This window comes from Osmerus mordax, chromosome 23, assembly GCF_038355195.1.
Source record: "Osmerus mordax isolate fOsmMor3 chromosome 23, fOsmMor3.pri, whole genome shotgun sequence".
Lineage (NCBI taxonomy): Eukaryota > Metazoa > Chordata > Actinopteri > Osmeriformes > Osmeridae > Osmerus > Osmerus mordax.
This window is the reverse complement of record NC_090072.1, coordinates 1,489,505-1,509,050: the sequence shown is the minus strand read 5'-3', so window position 1 is coordinate 1,509,050 and position 19,546 is coordinate 1,489,505. Positions and strand designations below refer to the sequence as shown.

Genomic DNA, 19,546 nt, shown 5'->3' with positions numbered 1-19,546 from the left:
TAGGCCTGACCAGCCAGCAAACACGCAGAGACAGTGTTGTTTGACCGGCTCACCGGTTGACTGGTTCACCCAATGTCGTCTCAGACATGAATCTGCTAATTCAGGTTCCCCTCGCTCTCAGAGGTGTTCCCCGGTGACGAAAGGGGCGCGATGTGTGTGTGAGTTTATGTGTGTTTGTTAATATTCCCTCGAAGCTCACTGATGACACAGAGGACATTTGACCACAGAACATTTCCTTTGTCAACCTGAGTCAAACTCTGACTGGAAACCCAGAGCTCTCATACTTTCACTCTCTCTCACTCTCTCTTTCTCCCTCTCTTTTTATGGAGACTTTCACAAATTGTTCTCGTTACTCACAGAAAGGTACATACCGCTGGCCTGTTACGCAGTGTGTGTGTGTGTGTGTGTGTAGGCATGTGAACACAGGGGTCTGTTTCCTCTGAATGAAAACGCAAATAGCTACATTCATCACCATCAATCGCGTTTAAGTACTCACCTGCAGTGGCACACAGTTACCTTCCATTCCCCATGTCTCTCTCTCTGTCTCCCCTCTCTCTCTCTCTCTCTCCCTTTCTCTCTCCCTTTCTCTTCATGCCATCGTGAAAATTGATCGCCTCACTCTGTTAAATAGTGTAATTTGATTTCTGGGCCATGTGGGAAAGACATCAGTTCTTTTGTCAAAGTAAAAGTTCATTTGATTTTTCATTTCTTTTGTAAATGCTTGTTAAGAGGGTTAGCTCCCCAGCTTTACACTTTGATTCTCTCCAATCTCGTTCTGATAGAGGTCACATCCTGAGTAATCCCTGGCATTTAGAATATGATGAAGTCCAGCATTACTGTATGGATCTTTATATTTGCCTGGGTCTGAATCAAGTTAATAACAGTGTGGAGAGAAGAATAGAGGAGAGGTGCGGACAAGAGAGGAGGAGGAGAGGTGTGGAGGAGAGAGGAGTGGAGGAGAGGTGTGGAGAGGAGGAGAGAGGAGTGGAGGAGAGGTGTGAAAGAGAAGAGGTTTGGAGAGGAGGTGTGGAGAAGAGGAGAGGTGTGGAGAGGAGAGGTGTGGAGAGGAGAGGAGGAGAGGTGTGGAGAGGAGAGGTGTGGAGAGGAGAGGAGGAGAGGTGTGGAGAGGAGAGGTGTGGAGAGGAGAGGTGTGGAGAGGAGAGGAGGAGAGGTGTGGAGAGGAGGAGAGGTGTGGAGATAGAAGGAGAGGAGAGTGTGATTCACTCATAAATGCAATTAATTAACCCGAATGAACTTGATCCAGACAAAAAAAAGAAAATGGATCAGGGTTCACAGAAAGATGACTCAGTGCAACAATGAATTTCATCCCTGGGGAGGTATATGTTTGGTGATTAATGGTTCTGGGGGACACATTAGTCTATTGCCTGACTCATCGCTGCTATAAATAGCCGTGGAGATGGCACTGTTGTGTGGCCTGTTAAGCATTGCAAAACTGCTATGTCATGATATCTGCACTGGGGAGCTAGGAGACAGAAAAACACACACAGGAAATGACATCATGACCAAGAGGCTGACAGGATGACAGGAGGAAGTGCTTGCCGGGCATAGATTAGAGACATGTGTTCTTGTGACACAAGCTGTAAAGCATGCACCACACATAGGCCTACATTTGGAATTGAGATTCATTTTTCTCCACTCTTCCTTCTTCTAGGGTTCCAGGCAAAAGATAATTATCTTCATAATAGGAAAGTTTGGAAAGTCCCATCAGATCATTTCAGAGGGCAATTTAAATAGTGAGTTATATGAATCCAGTACTGTATTTGAAACAGTTTTGAATCTGAATCTGTCCAAACTATTTTTGTATCTTGAAAAAATAAGCTCTAATTTAAAACCATTCCAGTTAATTTTTGGTTGCTGCAAGTGAGCGGTGTGTGGTTCAATTTGACCACGTAAGTGTTTTGGCGGTTACAGGATTAGTAAGCGGTCCTCATTGTGAGAGTAACGTGGAAAGAATTAAATCAAATATGAGTCAGAAGGGAAACAGGTATGGGATTTGTGGTTATTCTAGAGTATTTTATGTGATATGAGTGGGCTTTAAGATTTTATTTAGCGGTTACTTACTCTCTGAAGTTTAGCAAAATAAAAAAAACTGAGACGTCTTTCAACACTGGGTTACGGGGAGCTATACTGCCCCTCAGTGGTGGAGATCCGTATGTGCTTGAGAAACGTCACCAGTCACGATTTTATGTGAACTGGTGATTGATTCAAATTTGCAAGACAAGACAAGAAGCTTTTGGCATGACTGTAGTTTCAGTAATTAACAAACTAGCTATTTATGTTGCTAATTAACGCGTGCATATAGATCCAGTTCGAAGTCTCGTCATAGACGTTACGAAACATGCTTAATCAAAGCTTCACCGCAAGGATATGACAATCGATCCTTACAAATACATGTAAAAACGTGAAATGCAATCCGTGTAGCTTCTACAATATGTATCGAACCGATTTAAAACGTGTGTCGATGTTGTCTACGTTGAAACCATTATATTGTCCAGGCGGCATGCACATGGCGCCGTGGCTTAGATGGTTAAAGCGCCTGTCTAGTAAACAGGAGATCCTGGGTTCGAATCCCAGCGGGGCCTTTTTGCACACGCAATTCCCCCTCGTAAAATATTTATTTGTGTATTACTGTAACGAAAGGTAGGTGGTTAGGGAATACGATGAGAATTTCTCGTTCAGGTTACCCTGAACCCTACCCTGACTTGGAATCAACCGATTTACCTGATTAGGGCCAGTTGTTGATTGTTACGGATATTTCAGTTTCACCGGTTTCATAATTCATTCAGAATAATTGAAATATTATAATTTAAACATCTTCTTAAAAACTGTAACGGTTCAAAAAGTAATTCGCTGCGAGCAGGGTTCGAACCTGCGCGGGAAGATCCCATTGGATTTCAAGTCCAACGCCTTAACCACTCGGCCATCGCAGCTGCCATAACAACACTGCAATACCTAAAGGAATAAATGTGATTGTAGTATTTCTGATTATATTATAAAATACTTTATTCAATCTGCAATTGAAAGACAGTTAAGGACATAAAATGTCTTTGCGACATAGAACTTCAGTGAAGCACCACGTCGAGCAAGTCGACAGATGGCGCTAGTGCGCCATTATTTTCATTAATCTGCATGGTTGAAAGTAACTGTCCCACAATTGGCGGATTTTTTAAATTTCAAAAGATTATGAAGCCCTGCCCTTTGTCTCACAATGGTTTTTACTTCTAGCACCCAATACAATAAAACACAAGTATACTTATACCACTCAATACGATAAAAAGACGTTTATTATCCTCACCAGTCTTGGTTTTCGTTGCGAATTACAGGTCACTCTTTATGTTAGCTAGCAGTTAGCTAGCTAGCTGACGTTTGCTAACTCCAGTAGGTAGAGCCTGTAGTAAACTAGGTTGTTTGCAGCCGTTTGAATTCGAGTCAATGTGTGAAACTGTCAATGCTATGATGTCGACTTTAGCTGGCAACTTGGTAACCGTGTTCGTGTCTACCGAAACGAAAGGTATTCAATGCAGTCTCAATGCACATAGCCTAGGCTAGCTAACGTTGAGTTAACCCAGTCAATCGCAACATGGCGATTTCGTTAAGTTTGCAGGGTTCACACACACAAAAGCTGAATTTGCCGATGGAACGATCTAAAGCCAAGACAGCAAACATAGCTACCCCAAAAAGCTAGCTAGCACAGTAGTTCATTTACAGAACTACTTTTGTTTCGCCCTTCAGAAATTGCTCTTGAGAACATTTCATGTAGGCCAATTGCTCCCCCCCTTTTGCCAACTCAACAGTCCTCTACCACGCTTGCTAGCTAGTTAGCTGACTAGTTAGCTAACTAATGACACGTGTGTAAGCACAAGAAGACAGACAGTAATAAGATAGGCTACTATCAATTTGAAAGCCAAATTTTGAGCAAAGTAGCCTTATTAAAAAGAACATGGTAGTTGGGTTAGATTGCTTGGCATTCTATTTTTGCTACAGTCATCAATTACCCCACGCGCCTTTCTCTATCCGTGATATCAGGCTGCTGCTGGAAGTAGTTGCCGTTGCCACACGTGCGGCAAACCAAGTGTGCAATATTTAAAATAAATAGGAAATAACAAGAGACAGGTCGACTGTGTTCATAAAAGGATGACGTACATTTAATATATTTCTACTATATTGGGGGGGGGGACATATTTTAACGTTAATTTCCTTTTTTTTACCGTTTATTTTAGTTTTGAACCAAGTTCCTTTGTTAATAACAAGGGAGTTGACTATTTAATACAACTTTATTTCACTCTACTTCAGTTTTACAAAATTTGAGGTTCTTTGACAGGCAGAGTTTTTTTGCAACTAGCCAACGTAATGTTTGCAATATGTCATGCCATGCCTATAGCAAACAACCCATTCAATGCTTTCCAGTTCAACAATCCATTTACATTTGAGAAAGGAACTCTTTTCTAAAGGTTGACATTGCGTAACAGTCATTCGTCAGTCTTACTGTAAATTAGATTACGATGGAAAGGCCTAGCTCTATAGCACACCTTCAAGGGGTACGGAGAGGGAGAGAGAGACGAAGGAATTGGAGATACAGGGAGAGAGAGAGGGGGGAGCGAAGGAGAGAGTGAGGAAAGGAGAAAGAGAAGGATTTGTCACAGGTTTGTCTTACTGTAAATACCACAGGAACTATTGATTCAACCCAACGTTCTGTTGCAAGTCTACTCAAAAACATACTTTCGCGAAACAAAACAGTCGCCACAGGCTTGATTAATAAAATTGGAATTAGTTATCGATCGACCTATAACTCAGTCTGAAAGTTTCAGAGTTCATCTCTGAGAAAAGTAATGTTGGAATCTAGGTGTGTTCTAGAACTGTGGTCTAGAACCATTCAGCATGACATCATTCCATAAAGTTAGCTAATGTAATGATGGCCAAATTAATATTGGATTTGGGGAGTGTGTGAAGGTGAGGGTCATTACATTGACCAAGATCCGTACACACACCCACACACACACACACACACAACCACACCCATTCTCTTATGATGCTTCTGTGGTGTGTCTGTACAAAGGTCTCAGTTTCCATCTGAGATGACCTTTCACCCCCTTGTGATTTCCTTGGTTACCAGATACAACACAAGTCTCCGGCGTCTCAACAGGTCAGTGACTTCCACACGTACTTCTCACATCGTTAGACAACGAAAGAGCCATTAAAATGACTATTAGTGTCAATTCAATCAGACGTAACCATGGCAATGCACGAATGCATTTTTTGTATACTTACTGAATAAATAATTATAATAAATCTTTCATCTAAAAATAAAGAAAAAAAAGATTCGTATTAAAGTGTACTCAATGTCGTCAAAGGGAGATTGGTTCTGCAGCATACAGACAAAAACGATTTATGATTTACATTGAAAAAAACATTTGAAAACAGACCAGTACAACACAACACAAAACAAGCCACAACAACAGCCCAATGCTGACCGAACTATCACGATCTCGCGCGTCCTCCCACGTGTGATTCGAAAAATATTGCTTCTCCATGTGACTCGCCGTGTGCTTGCATGTAGCCTACTGATTGTCTGGGTGCGGATTCACTGCAGATTACAGATTAACATTACTGGCACCAATGTCCTAACATGCCTTCTTTAATAGAGGAGATATGGAGTATATGCACAAGGTTTATATATGAGATGTCTATGACTCAGTTGGGTATTAAATCTCTCTAGTACACTCAATTGCCCTTGGGTAGTCCCCACCCTCCGTGACCCTAACCAGCCAAGCCGTTGCACCTTCCCCTTACACCCACATCCCCTCACACCCACATCCCCTCACACCCACTTCCCCTCACACCCACATCCCCTCACACCCACACCCCCTCACACCCACATCCCCTCACACCCACATCCCCTCACACCCACTTCCCCTCACACCCACATCCCCTCACACCCACATCCCCTCACACCCACATCCCCTCACACCCACATCCCCTCACACTCACATCCCCTCACACCCACATCCCCTCACACCCACATCCCCTCACACTCACATCCCCTCACACCCACATCCCCTCACACCCACATCCCCTCACACCCACATCCCCTCACACTCACATCCCTTCACACCCACATCCCCTCACACTCACATCCCCTCACACTCATCCCCTCACACTCACATCCCCTCACACCCACATCCCCTCACACCCACATCCCCTCACACCCACATCCCCATCCATAAAGTGAGGAAGAGAGAGGAAGAGAGATATATCTGAATCGCTATGTCTTCCTCTGGGAAGAACAGAACAGTACAATCGCTCTGTCTTCATCTGGGAAGACAGATGACTGTAGCCAATGACTGGAATTATGACGACTTGAGTGGTGACCCTTTACGATATGGGCGGGATGGATTAGCAGATAGCTGCAAAGGGTAGCACTTCTTTACGACCTCATAATGATATGAATTTATCAGATCTCGAGGGTTAGCGGACTTCAGTAACGTGAGACAGAATTTAGATTCCCAGGCGTTCCCAAAAGGGAGAATAATTACTACAACAACGGGACCGTCGCCGTGGGAACAGGCCTGGCTGGAACAGAACTGCTGACGCTGGACGTTCTGATCGAATGATCGTGTCATCATCGGATAAGACGTTTGTTCATGTTGCTCAACAACATCTGACTGCAGATTAAGAGGTCGCAGGTTTCAAATCCCACTCTGTACGACGCTTTGAAAAAAAGAGCGTTTGCTAACTGAAGACGTTCTTATTAACACGTTTTTTATATCCAAGCCATGTTGTTTACTGGCCATTTTTTTAGGAAACTGGCCGAGTTGTTCGCGCACTGCGGTCCAAATTAGTCTTAAGTGTTTTGTTATGGACGTGGTTATAGGAGGCTGGCTCTCTCATTCACTGGCAAATGCCAAAGTGTTAACACTTTGCACTCTCACGAGATGGACCTGTATATAAACACTCTCCTGGTGTTAAATGATCACAATCCAGATGTATGTCACAGCTACTGGCCTCTTGAAAGCAGAGTAAAAGTGTGCGTCTGCGTGTGTGTGTGTGTTTGTGTTTGCGTGTGTTTGTGTGTGTGGAAAGTTTCCAAGCTGAGAGTCCTCAATACTTTTTCTCAGCATAGGTGTGGTTGTATGTTGAAAAGGCCTCGTGCAGTTATGTTTTATCAGTGCTTGAACTGTAAAGTGCAGGTGGTTTAGTCCTGAGTAATTCTTAGAGGGTTCCCTCACACATACAGTGTGTGTGTGTGTGGGGGGGGGGGGGCACACCCTCCTCTGATTATCTGCTGTTACTTATTCACTCATGTTCCAAGTTTTGCAACACAGCATCCAACGCATACTAGGCTTGCCCATGACAGCGCCTCAATTCACCTTATCCCTCCTCCTCCGACCCCACACCCTCATCCTCACCCACTCCTCCTCCCTCCCCACCCCACCCCTCCTCCTCACCCGCTCCTCTCCCTGCTCCCTCCCTCCACGCACCTGGTCAACGTACCTGTGTCGTGCAGCGGGTATAAAAGGCCACAGGCTACATCTCCTCTGTCTTATCAGCCTGCTAACGCTACAGTTAGCCATGGATAAGTTAACGTTTCTCTGCGTGCTCCTGTGGATGGGGCCGTGCAGCTCAGAAGAAAGGTGAGACTGGGTCTATGTGTCTTAGCTCTGGATAAGAGCGTCTGCTAAATGACTAAATGTAGCTGTCTGTCTGAGTGTTAAGGTTGGTTTAGGGTTGTTTGTTTACGGTTGTTTGGTTATTTGAAGGTTTAGGGTTGTTTGTTTACGGTTGTTTGGTTATTTGAAGGTTTAGGGTTGTTTGTTTACGGTTGTTTGGTTATTTGAAGGTTTAGGGTTGTTTGTTTACGGTTGTTTGGTTATTTGAAGGTTTAGGGTTGTTTGTTTACGGTTGTTTGGTTATTTGAAGGTTTAGGGTTGTTTGGTTGTTTGAAGGTTTAGGTTGGTTTAGGTGCAGTTCTGGGGGAGTGTGAAGCCCTCTGTGACATTGCTTGTTAAAAGGGGCTATACAAATACAATTACATTTGATGTTTGGTGGATTCATATAGCTGGTTTCCCATCTTACTTCATCAAGGGGGATTTTATGTAAAATTCTAGTATTGTAGTATTATGTGGTATTTTAGTATTGCTATAGTAACTAATAAATAACTATAGTAAGTCCTCTTATTTTTGTGTATAGATGTAGACTGTGTATTTAAATGTCTCATCCAGAAGACCGAACTACTGTAATTTACATTTACATTTAGCAGACGCTCTTATCCAGAGCGACTTACAGTAAGTACAGGGACATTCCCAACGCCGTTTTCTTGTGAGTCTAACACATATTCTCATGTTCCACGCAGAAATAAAGACACAGAAAGAGATGCTGGTAAGTCTGTAGTATAAACTACTATGTTTTATAATCTACTATGAGTTAGTATCCACTGTGTGTTATAATCTACTATGTGTTAGTATCCACTGTGTGTTATAATCTACTATGAGTTAGTATCCACTATGTGTTATAATCTACTATGAGTTAGTATCCACTGTGTGTTATAATCTACTATGAGTTAGTATCCACTGTGTGTTATAATCTACTATGTGTTAGTATCCACTGTGTGTTATAATCTACTATGAGTTAGTATCCACTATGTGTTATAATCTACTATGAGTTAGTATCCACTGTGTGTTATAATCTACTATGAGTTAGTATCCACTGTGTGTTATAATCTACTATGAGTTAGTATCCACTGTGTGTTATAATCTACTATGAGTTAGTATCCACTGTGTGTTATAATCTACTATGAGTTAGTATCCACTGTGTGTTATAATCTACTATGAGTTAGTATCCACTATGTGTTATAATCTACTATATGTTATAATCTACTGTGTGTTATAAGATGTGTGTTATAATCTACTATGTCTACTAATGTAACTTTCGGAATGTGTGTGCGTGTGGCCTCACCCAAGGAGAATGGGGAGAGAGAGGGACGGAGGGCGGGAGGGAGAGAGAGGGAACAAGGGAGGGAACAAGGGAGGATGAGAGATCAGAAAGAGATACAAGATGGTTCTCCAACATCACCTCATGACTTTCACACCTGGATAACACTGTCCTTGAGTTAGCCCTGGACCTACCCACCCTCTCTCTCTCTCTCTCTCTCCCTTCCTGCCTCTCTCTCTCTCTCTCCCCCCTATCTCTCCCTTTCTCTCTATCTGTATTTCACACTCTCTCTCTCCATCCCCGCATTCCATGCCCACCTTCCACAACAACACGCTTATCTTTAGTGTGGGTTGGAGGGCTGGTTGCTCAGCCTTCTTGAGTTCGAAGTCGAGCATTTTAAAGTTAGCTGCCCCCAATCTATACTTCCTGCTTTTATGACTGTTCATGTCAAAGGGGGGTTGTTGTTCCATAACTGTTCACCTTTCACTGTTTGCATGTCTGAATGCAATTGAATGAATGCAATTCTCTCTCTCCTTTCTCTAACTCTCCTCTCCCCCTTTATCGATCTCTCTCTCTTCCACCATCCCACCCCTCAACCTCGTTTCCATTCTCCCTCTCTCGCTTATGCCCCCCCACCACCACATTTCTCTAACCCCTCTCCCCCTCTCCCTCCCCCCGCCACTCCCCCCTTTCCCCCTCTTCTCCCCACCCCCCGTCCAACAGCAGTCCTGACTTCCTGTGACTTCGACCAGAACACAGACCCCTTCTGTCAGTTCCGTCAGGACACGGCGGACAACAACGACTGGACCCGCCACCAAGGCTCCACCCCCACTCCCGGTACCGGCCCCAGCGGAGACTACCCGGACGGCAGTGAGTCCCCCCTGTTCTCTCCCCGGAGAATTCTGGAACTCTGGAAGTCTGGAAGTCTGGAACTCTGGAACTCTGGAAGTCTGGAACTCTGTTCCTCGTCCAAGTCTGTTGTTGTTGTTTGTAACCAACGATCTCTCCTCCTATTCGTAGACGGCTACTACATCTACCATGAGGCTGACAATGTGTCCAATGGGCAGAAGGGTCGTCTCCTTAGCCCCGCCCTCTCGTCTAGCTCCGCCCAGATCTGCGTCCAGTTCCGTTATTACATGTACGGGTCGGAATTCCAGAACAAACTGAAGGTTCTGGCCCAGAGGCCCGGATCTGAGGAGACCGTCTGGGAGAGGATGGGGTTCCAGAGTCCTTCCTGGTTGGGCGGATCCGTCACTGTGACCAAACCTGCCGGACAGACCCTCACTGTGAGTGTGTGTGTGTGTGTGCGTTTCCTAGACAGTGCTTGGCCGGGTTTCCCAGAAGCGCTCCTAAGAAGCTCTTAGCGCTAAGAAGCTCTTAACGAATCTGGAAAACGCGGCCCTTGTCTGTATGGAATGTGTGCGTGTGTTGTGTGTGAGTCTGTTTTTCTTTATGTAAGTCAGATGGTCCTATGGAATTTTACAGCCACTAAAGTATGTTTTATAACCTTCCTAATCTCATATCCTCCCAACCAAGTTTCACACCGGTAGTTGTAAAACAATCTCAGTGTCCACACATACTGTACACACACAAATTAAATCTCATTTTTTCAGAAAATAAACTTGACAGTTTTTGAACTTTAACCCTGTAGGTTAAGTTCTGTGTTTGGATTGTGTCCATGCATGTTTTTTTCTGTGTAGAATGTGTTTGAGGCTATACTGTCTATTTGTGTTTGTGTGTGTAGATCCCGTTCAAGGCTACACTGACTGTGTTTGTACGTGTCTAGATTGTGTTTGAGGCTATACTGACTGTGTTTGTACGTGTGTCTAGATCGTGTTTGAGGCTCAGCGAGGTCTCAGCGAGTCGTGTGATTCTGCCCTGGACGACATCGTCATCAGCGAAGGAGCCTGTCCTTGTGAGCGACTTTTAAATGTTTCTTTCCTCATCTCTCTCTTTCTCTTCTCTGTCTCTTTCCCTCTCTCTCTTTCTAGCTCTCTCCGTCTCTCTCCCTCCCTCTTCTCTCTCTCCCTCCCACTTCTTCTCTGTCTCTCCCTCCCTCTACTTCTCTCTCTCTCTCTCTCTTTCCCTCTTCTTATCTGTCTCTCCCTCCCTCTTCTTCTCTCTCTCTCTCTCTCTTTCCCTCTTCTTATCTGTCTCTCCGTCCCTCTTCTTCTCTCTCTCGCCCAACCTCTTTTTCTTTCTCTCTTTCTGGGTCTCTCCTCTCCTGTATCCCTCTCTGTCTCTCTCTTTCCTCTCGACATGTGTTCACCGGTCGTTCCTCCCCCAGCCTGCCTGACAGGATGTGATTTTGACTACGCTGAGGACCTGTGTGGCTGGCAGACTCCTGTACCGGAGAACCCTGATATCTTCGGCTGGGAACGTTGGAGCGGCCAGACAGAGACAGAGGGAACGGGACCTGACAACGACTTCTCCAAACCGGGCCGTGAGTCACAAACAGTACTCAAATAATAATAATAATATAATAATTATAATATTAAGTGTAATTAATAAAATGTTAAAAATATAAAAATAATAGCATTTAAACATTTCTCAAAAATATTTAACTCTCCCCACCATCTCTCCCCATTCCCCTCCACCCTTCCTCTCCCTCCCTCCTCCTCTCCCTCTCTCCACCCCTCCTCTCTCTCCTCCTCTCCTCTGCAGTGGGCAGCTACATGCTGATGGACTCCTTCTCTTCTGTGGTGGGTGCCAAAGCAGAGCTGAGAAGTCCAGTCACCAGTGCTGCTGCCGGTTGTCTGGACCTTACCTTCCACTACTACCTCTACGGCACCGCCACCACCATGGCGATCAACGTCTACGCGGTCACTCCCGGTATGAACCTCACACACACACATACACACACACGGACACACACACTGGTCCATTCAGTCATGCACACGCGAGCACACACAAATTCTCGACACACTTCCTCAAATTGATTCATCTTCTCTCTTGCCTCTCTCACTTTACCTCTTTCCCTCCCCCTCCCCCTCTCCCCCTCTCTCTCTCTCTCTCTGTCTATCTCTATCTCTCTCCCTCTCCATCTCTCTCTCCCTCTCCCTCCCCCTCTCCTTCTCTTTCCCCCTCTCTCTCTCTCTCTCTCTCTGTCTATCTCTATCTCTCTCCCTCTCCATCTCTCTCTCCCTCTCCCTCCCCCTCTCCTTCTCTTTCCCCCTCTCTCTCTCTCTCTCTGTCTATCTCTATCTCTCTCCCTCTCCATCTCTCTCTCTCTCTCTGCTTCCAGGAGGAGGTCTTGGAGCTTCTCTCTTCAGTGTGAGGGGGAACCAAGGTCAGGCCTGGAAGCCTGTAGACATACGCTACTTGGGAACGTCCAACATCCAGGTGATTAAACATAGATGACTGACCTTAACACCACTGTTATATGTTAATACAGTATATTAACTCCTGTGTAGCCTTCAGATCATTGGCAGCACAAGGATTAAACATATAGGACTGACCTTAAAACCCCTGTTATAAGACATTATTCAAGTTGACTTTGCATTCCTTAAGACATACTTTAGGAACCTTATAACCTTATAAGACATTCTTTAAGACATACTTCCCTCCTCTTGAGACATACTTTGCACCTTAATACACTTATAAGACACACTAGACACCATTTGTGAGACATTATAACTTATTGGACATACTTTACATGATTGTAACATGTAATGTTAGAATTGGAGATGAGTGGTAGAGCATTTTGAGTGCAGGTTGCACATTCAAATACTCCTTTTTGTTTGGATAACGGTGTCTGCTGAATGACCTTAAACATCTCTGACATTAATATATTTAAGGGGATAGCTCTAGGCAAGGGCGACATGCGATCTAATGTTCCTTTTCTCTCTGTCTGTCGGCGTTTCAGTTTGTCATTGAGGGAGTTTTTGGTGAGACCGACAGGACAGACATTGCTGTGGATGCTGTTTGCATCACTTCCTGCACGGGTAAGAATATTGCCTATCAGTTGAGACGCAAGATCGAGTTCAAGTTTGTTTTCAAATCTAATTAAACAGTGAGACAACTGACTTTAGCTTTTCACCTGTAACATGATTTTGTTTGGTCTCATTTTATCTTCTCAGCTCCTCCACCAACTACACCTAAACCACCAACTCCTGGTCCAACTACACCTAAACCAACAACTCCTGGTCCAACTACACCTAAACCAACAACTCCTGGTCCAACTACACCTAAACCAACAACTCCTGGTCCAACTACACCTAAACCAACAACTCCTGGTCCAACTACACCTAAACCAACAACCACTAAACCACCTGGTAGGGTTACATACAGACGGAAATATACCACAACCACTTTCACCCTGTATCTGAAATGTTTTCAACTTGCTAATGACTCTCCTCTCCCCTCCAGTGACATGCCCCCCTGATTCGCAGTACATTGAATGTGGGCCTGCCTGCATCCCTAGCTGCAAGGAGCCCTCCACCAACTGTACTGGTTCCTGCATCAGCGGCTGCTTCTGTAAGCCAGGCTACGTCTTCAAGGGCAGACGCTGCGTACCCCTGGAAAAGTGTGGCTGTCTGGACGATCAAAACAACTACTATGAGGTCAGAGGACAGGGGTTATGAACAGTTATAAAGCTTTTCTGAACACTTATGAGCACATTTGAACTTCTGCGGTCATGTTCAACTCCCAATGCAAATTTTGGATTCTTCGGAATGCTTAGGGATGTTTACGAACACTTATGAATGCCTATGAACAATTCCGAATGCCTACGACCACTTATGAATGCTCACGACCACTTATGAAACCCTACAAACCTTTATGAATGCCTATGAACACTTATAAATGCATATGAACACTTACGAATGCCCGCAACCACTTATGCATGCTTACGGACACTTATGAATGCCTATGAACACTTCTAAATGCCTACGAACACTTATGAATGCCCGCGGCCACTTATGAATGCCTATGAACTCTTATAAATGCCTACGAACACGTGAATTCCCTAGAAAGCAGTGGAGTTCTTACGAATGCTCACAATGCGATCAACAAGGCAAAGATAAACTGTGAATCGGAAGTTACAGCCAGTTCTCTAAGTCTGTGTCCTCTCTTGCAGCCTGGAGAGATCATCTTTGGTGACGGCTGCTCCAAGCTGTGTCGCTGCGCAGGGAACTACACCCTGGAGTGTGTCGACAACTCCTGTCTCCCCACAGAAGAGTGTCGTGAGGTCGGAGGGGGCTCAAGCTGCTACCCCAAAGGTAGATAAGTCATCAGGAAACATTCCTAAACACTGTTGTGGAATCCTAGTGGAAAATGTAGTTACCTGAATCTGTACATTAGTAGGATTCCAGTTTTAGACATAATTGTAACTAACCGTACAATCTGTGTAATCTTCTGATCAATCATAACTCTCCCTCTTTCTTTCATCATCCCTCCATCAGACACCTCCACCTGCGTGGCGTCTGGTGACCCCCACTACACCACCTTCGACAAGCGTCATTACAACTTCATGGGCAACTGCACCTACCTGATGTCCGAACCCTGCAACACCACCGCCGTGCAACACTACGAGGTGCACGTGGAGAACGAGAACCGCCACAACCAGCCCGCCATCTCCTACGTGAAGGCCGTCCATGTGTACGTGCGCGGGCTCAAGGTCTCCATCCTGAAGGGAGGCACTGTGCAGGTGAGATGGAGGGATGGTGGGATGGTGCGATTGGTGGAGTAAGAGTGGGAGGCACAGAGAGAGAAGGATGAAGGAGCCTTTTCAACCCTTTGTGTTCATGTCTTGCCCTCTAGCTGAATGGCACCAACATCAACATACCACTTACCCCGGCACCAGGCGTGTCCGTGTTCCGATCAGGCAAACACTACACGGTTGCCATGGACTTTGGCGTGACCGTGCGCTACGACGGTAACCACCACATGGACATCAAAGTCATCAAGGAGTGAGTGAACACACACATTCCCGCTCACATTGAACACACGAAACACATGCACACACATAAAACACACAACAGAAATCTCATAAATTCACGAGCAAACACTATCATGGCATCCTTTCTGGTCCTGGTCCTGGGGTCCTGGTCCTAGTCCTAGTCTTTTTCCTGGTAATAGTCCCCAGTCCAGATGGGCCATTTCTGGAAAAGGAAGATCAGTCATTGTGGTGAGGCTTCGCTCATGTCCCTCCTGTCTGTGTGTGTAGCTACAAGGACCAGCTGTGTGGTCTTTGTGGAGACTACAACGGCAACTCCAAAGACGACTTCCGTAAACCCGACGGCTCTCTGACCACCAACGTCAACGACTTTGGAAACAGCTGGTTGACTGATCCAGAGTGAGTCCTTTACAAACACACACCTAAACACACACTTGCTCGCACACGTCTAACCCCCCCCCCCTCCCACACACACACACACACACTGAGCATCCCTCTCCCCCCAGGTGTAATAAGAAGCCCAACACCACCCTCCCAGGCTGTACTGATGAGGATCAGGACAAGTATCAGGGTTCAGCCTACTGTGGCATTCTGCTGGACAAGAACGGACCCTTCGCTGTCTGCCACCCCAGGGTCAACCCCAACGTGAGCTGAACATTTACAAATAAACCATATACAGGCAAATACAAGTGCATTTACAATCAGTAAGTGTAGGAGTTACTGAAATAGGCTAACATATGAAGAAGTGAAGTGAGCTAGCTGAAACCGATTCTGTGTGTGTGTGTGTATCTCAGAGCTTCTTCAAGGACTGTCTGTTTGACCTGTGTGCTCTGGACGGAGCCAGGCCGGTGTTGTGTGAGGCCATCGAGGCGTACGTCAACGAGTGTCAAGACCGAGGGGTGGTCATCGGAACCTGGAGGAACGAGACCTTCTGTCGTGAGTGACACACACACATCTGATATTTGAAGCTCTGGAAAATTTCTACACATGCCAGTTAAGAGTTGTCTGATATATTTACCCCTCCTTTCTGCCCCCAGCCCTGATATGCCCCACCAACAGCCACTACGAGCCATGTGCCCCCGCATGCCCCCCGACCTGTGCCACCCCCCCCACCACGGGCTGCGGAGCACCCTGCTCTGAAGGGTGTGTGTGTAACCCTGGGTACGTCCTTAGCGCGGGCAAGTGTGTGAAGAAGGACAGCTGTGGATGCAAGCACACCAACGGACAGTACTATGAGGTAAGGGAAGAGTGTTTGTGTGTGGTTTTGTTGACTCATCACATCTTAACAAAACTTTAATAAACTGCATTCTTTTTTTTAACCCTCTCTTTATGTCTGTCTGTCTCGCTCCCTCTCTCTCTCTCTCTCTCTCTCTCTCTCTCTCTCCCCCTCTCTCTCTCTCTCTCTCTCTCTCTCTCTCTCTTTCTCTTTCTCAGCCTGGAGAGGAGTTCTACGTGGAGAACTGTCTGCTGAAGTGCAGGTGTGACGCCCCCTTCGTCACCTGTTCAGCAGCAGACTGTCCTCCTAAGGAAGAGTGCCGGTTGGAGGGAGGAGAGCTGGGATGCTACCCTATTGGTACGTCTTAACCATCAGCATCCTCAACACTAGATAGTTGGAATACACATAACAAGCAGACAATAGCCTGTTGGGAAATGTAGTTTAAGTCCTGGGAGAATAAATGGGGAGCTACCCCAATTTGTAGGCTTTCACCTTGAACATCAACCAGCAGAAACCTGCAAGAGAGCAGGCCAACAAAACAAAAGCCCAAGGTTTAAAGTGATACGCAGAAAGACAGATGTCAGAGTGGCTTTCTGGGGGCTGTAGAGATGTGAAGTAAAGAGTGGCATCATGGGAATTGTAGTCTAGATCTACAGAGTCGACATACTGCTGCCTCGTTTGACATGAAATGTCCCGGCCTCTGCCCCAACCATCTCTCTCTCTTTTTCTTTTGTTCTGTTCTTTCCCCTTTCTCGTTTTCATTTCAGCTCCTCCAACTACACCTAAACCAACAACTCCTGGTCCAACTACACCTAAACCAACAACTCCTGGTCCAACTACACCTAAACCAACAACCACTAAACCACCTGGTAGGGTTACATACAGACGGAAATATACCACAACCACTTTCACCCTGTATCTGAAATGTTTTCAACTTGCTAATGACTCTCCTCTCCCCTCCAGTGACATGCCCCCCTGATTCGCAGTACATTGAATGTGGGCCTGCCTGCATCCCTAGCTGCAAGGAGCCCTCCACCAACTGTACTGGTTCCTGCATCAGCGGCTGCTTCTGTAAGCCAGGCTACGTCTTCAAGGGCAGACGCTGCGTACCCCTGGAAAAGTGTGGCTGTCTGGACGATCAAAACAACTACTATGAGGTCAGAGGACAGGGGTTATGAACAGTTATAAAGCTTTTCTGAACACTTATGAGCACATTTGAACTTCTGCGGTCATGTTCAACTCCCAATGCAAATTTTGGATTCTTCGGAATGCTTAGGGATGTTTACGAACACTTATGAATGCCTATGAACAATTTCGAATGCCTACGACCACTTATGAATGCTCACGACCACTTATGAAACCCTACAAACCTTTATGAATGCCTATGAACACTTATAAATGCATATGAACACTTATGAATGCCCACAACCACTTATGCATGCCCACGGACACTTATGAATGCCTATGAACACTTATAAATGCCTACGAACACTTATGAATGCCCGCGGCCACTTATGAATGCCTACGAACACGTGAATTCCCTAGAAAGCAGTGGAGTTCTTACGAATGCTCACAATGCGATCAACAAGGCAAAGATAAACTGTGAATCGGAAGTTACAGCCAGTTCTCTAAGTCTGTGTCCTCTCTTGCAGCCTGGAGAGATCCTCTTTGGTGACGGCTGCTCCAAGCTGTGTCGCTGCGCAGGGAACTACACCCTGGAGTGTGTCGACAACTCCTGTCTCCCCACAGAAGAGTGTCGTGAGGTCGGAGGGGGCTCAAGCTGCTACCCCAAAGGTAGATAAGTCATCAGGAAACATTCCTAAACACTGTTGTGGAATCCTAGTGGAAAATGTAGTTACCTGAATCTGTACATTAGTAGGATTCCAGTTTTAGACATAATTGTAACTAACCGTACAGTCTGTGTAATCTTCTGATCAATCATAACTCTCCCTCTTTCTTTCATCATCCCTCCATCAGACACCTCCACCTGCGTGGCGTCTGGTGACCCCCACTACACCACCTTCGACAAGCGTCATTACAACTTCATGGGCAACTGCACCTACCTGATGTCCGAACCCTGCAACACCACCGCCGTGCAGCACTACGAGGTGCACGTGGAGAACGAGAACCGCCACAACCAGCCCGCCATCTCCTACGTGAAGGCCGTCCATGTGTACGTGCGCGGGCTCAAGGTCTCCATCCTGAAGGGAGGCACTGTGCAGGTGAGATGGAGGGATGGTGGGATGGTGCGATTGGTGGGGTAAGAGTGGGAGGCACAGAGAGAGAAGGATGAAGGAGCCTTTTCAACCCTTTGTGTTCATGTCTTGCCCTCTAGCTGAATGGTACCAACATCAACATACCACTTACCCCGGCACCAGGCGTGTCCGTGTTCCGATCAGGCAAACACTACACGGTTGCCATGGACTTTGGCGTGACCGTGCGCTACGACGGTAACCACCACATGGACATCAAAGTCATCAAGGAGTGAGTGAACACACATATTCCCGCTCACATTGAACACACGAAACACATGCACACACATAAAACACACAACAGAAATCTCATAAATTCACGAGCAAACACTATCATGGCATCCTTTCTGGTCCTGGTCCTGGGGTCCTGGGTTCCTGGTCCTAGTCCTAGTCTTTTTCCTGGTAATAGTCCCCAGTCCAGATGGGCCATTTCTGAAAAAGGAAGATCAGTCATTGTGGTGAGGCTTCGCTCATGTCCCTCCTGTCTGTGTGTGTAGCTACAAGGACCAGCTGTGTGGTCTTTGTGGAGACTACAACGGCAACTCCAAAGACGACTTCCGTAAACCCGACGGCTCTCTGACCACCAACGTCAACGACTTCGGAAACAGCTGGTTGACTGATCCAGAGTGAGTCCTTTACAAACACACACCTAAACACACACTTGCTCTCACACGTCTAAACCCCCCCCCCCTCCCACACACACACACACACACACACTCTAAGCATCCCTCTCCCCCCAGGTGTAATAAGAAGCCCAACACCACCCTCCCAGGCTGTACTGATGAGGATCAGGACAAGTATCAGGGTTCAGCCTACTGTGGCATTCTGCTGGACAAGAACGGACCCTTCGCTGTCTGCCACCCCAGGGTCAACCCCAACGTGAGCTGAACATTTACAAATAAACCATATACAGGCAAATACAAGTGCATTTACAATCAGTAAGTGTAGGAGTTACTGAAATAGGCTAACATATGAAGAAGTGAAGTGAGCTAGCTGAAACCGATTCTGTGTGTGTGTGTATCTCAGAGCTTCTTCAAGGACTGTCTGTTTGACCTGTGTGCTCTGGACGGAGCCAGGCCGGTGTTGTGTGAGGCCATCGAGGCGTACGTCAACGAGTGTCAAGACCGAGGGGTGGTCATCGGAACCTGGAGGAACGAGACCTTCTGTCGTGAGTGACACACACACATCTGATATTTGAAGCTCTGGAAAATTTCTACACATGCCAGTTAAGAG

At 46.0% G+C, this 19,546-nt stretch overlaps 1 protein-coding gene and 1 non-coding gene across 2 annotated transcripts in view; one reads left to right on the top strand and one right to left on the bottom strand.

The window, feature by feature from the left end:
• Window positions 1-2,869: 2,869 nt before the first annotated feature.
• On the bottom strand, window positions 2,870-2,951 carry trnas-uga (transfer RNA serine (anticodon UGA)). Its single transcript has one exon. It is a non-coding gene; the product is annotated as a tRNA-Ser (tRNA).
• A 4,639-nt stretch (window positions 2,952-7,590) lies between these two features.
• Window positions 7,591-19,546, top strand: part of zanl (zonadhesin, like) — a 30,193-nt gene continuing 18,237 nt past the window's right edge. The window contains 23 exon segments of the mRNA XM_067261996.1: window positions 7,591-7,652; window positions 8,372-8,397; window positions 9,676-9,819; window positions 9,970-10,235; window positions 10,780-10,864; window positions 11,237-11,392; window positions 11,614-11,781; window positions 12,194-12,291; window positions 12,815-13,223; window positions 13,312-13,511; window positions 14,027-14,168; window positions 14,352-14,596; window positions 14,710-14,858; window positions 15,116-15,244; window positions 15,352-15,490; window positions 15,640-15,781; window positions 15,883-16,082; window positions 16,280-16,418; window positions 18,039-18,283; window positions 18,397-18,545; window positions 18,811-18,939; window positions 19,054-19,192; window positions 19,340-19,481. Coding sequence (XP_067118097.1) covers window positions 7,591-7,652; window positions 8,372-8,397; window positions 9,676-9,819; window positions 9,970-10,235; window positions 10,780-10,864; window positions 11,237-11,392; window positions 11,614-11,781; window positions 12,194-12,291; window positions 12,815-13,223; window positions 13,312-13,511; window positions 14,027-14,168; window positions 14,352-14,596; window positions 14,710-14,858; window positions 15,116-15,244; window positions 15,352-15,490; window positions 15,640-15,781; window positions 15,883-16,082; window positions 16,280-16,418; window positions 18,039-18,283; window positions 18,397-18,545; window positions 18,811-18,939; window positions 19,054-19,192; window positions 19,340-19,481 — 3,703 coding nt within the window.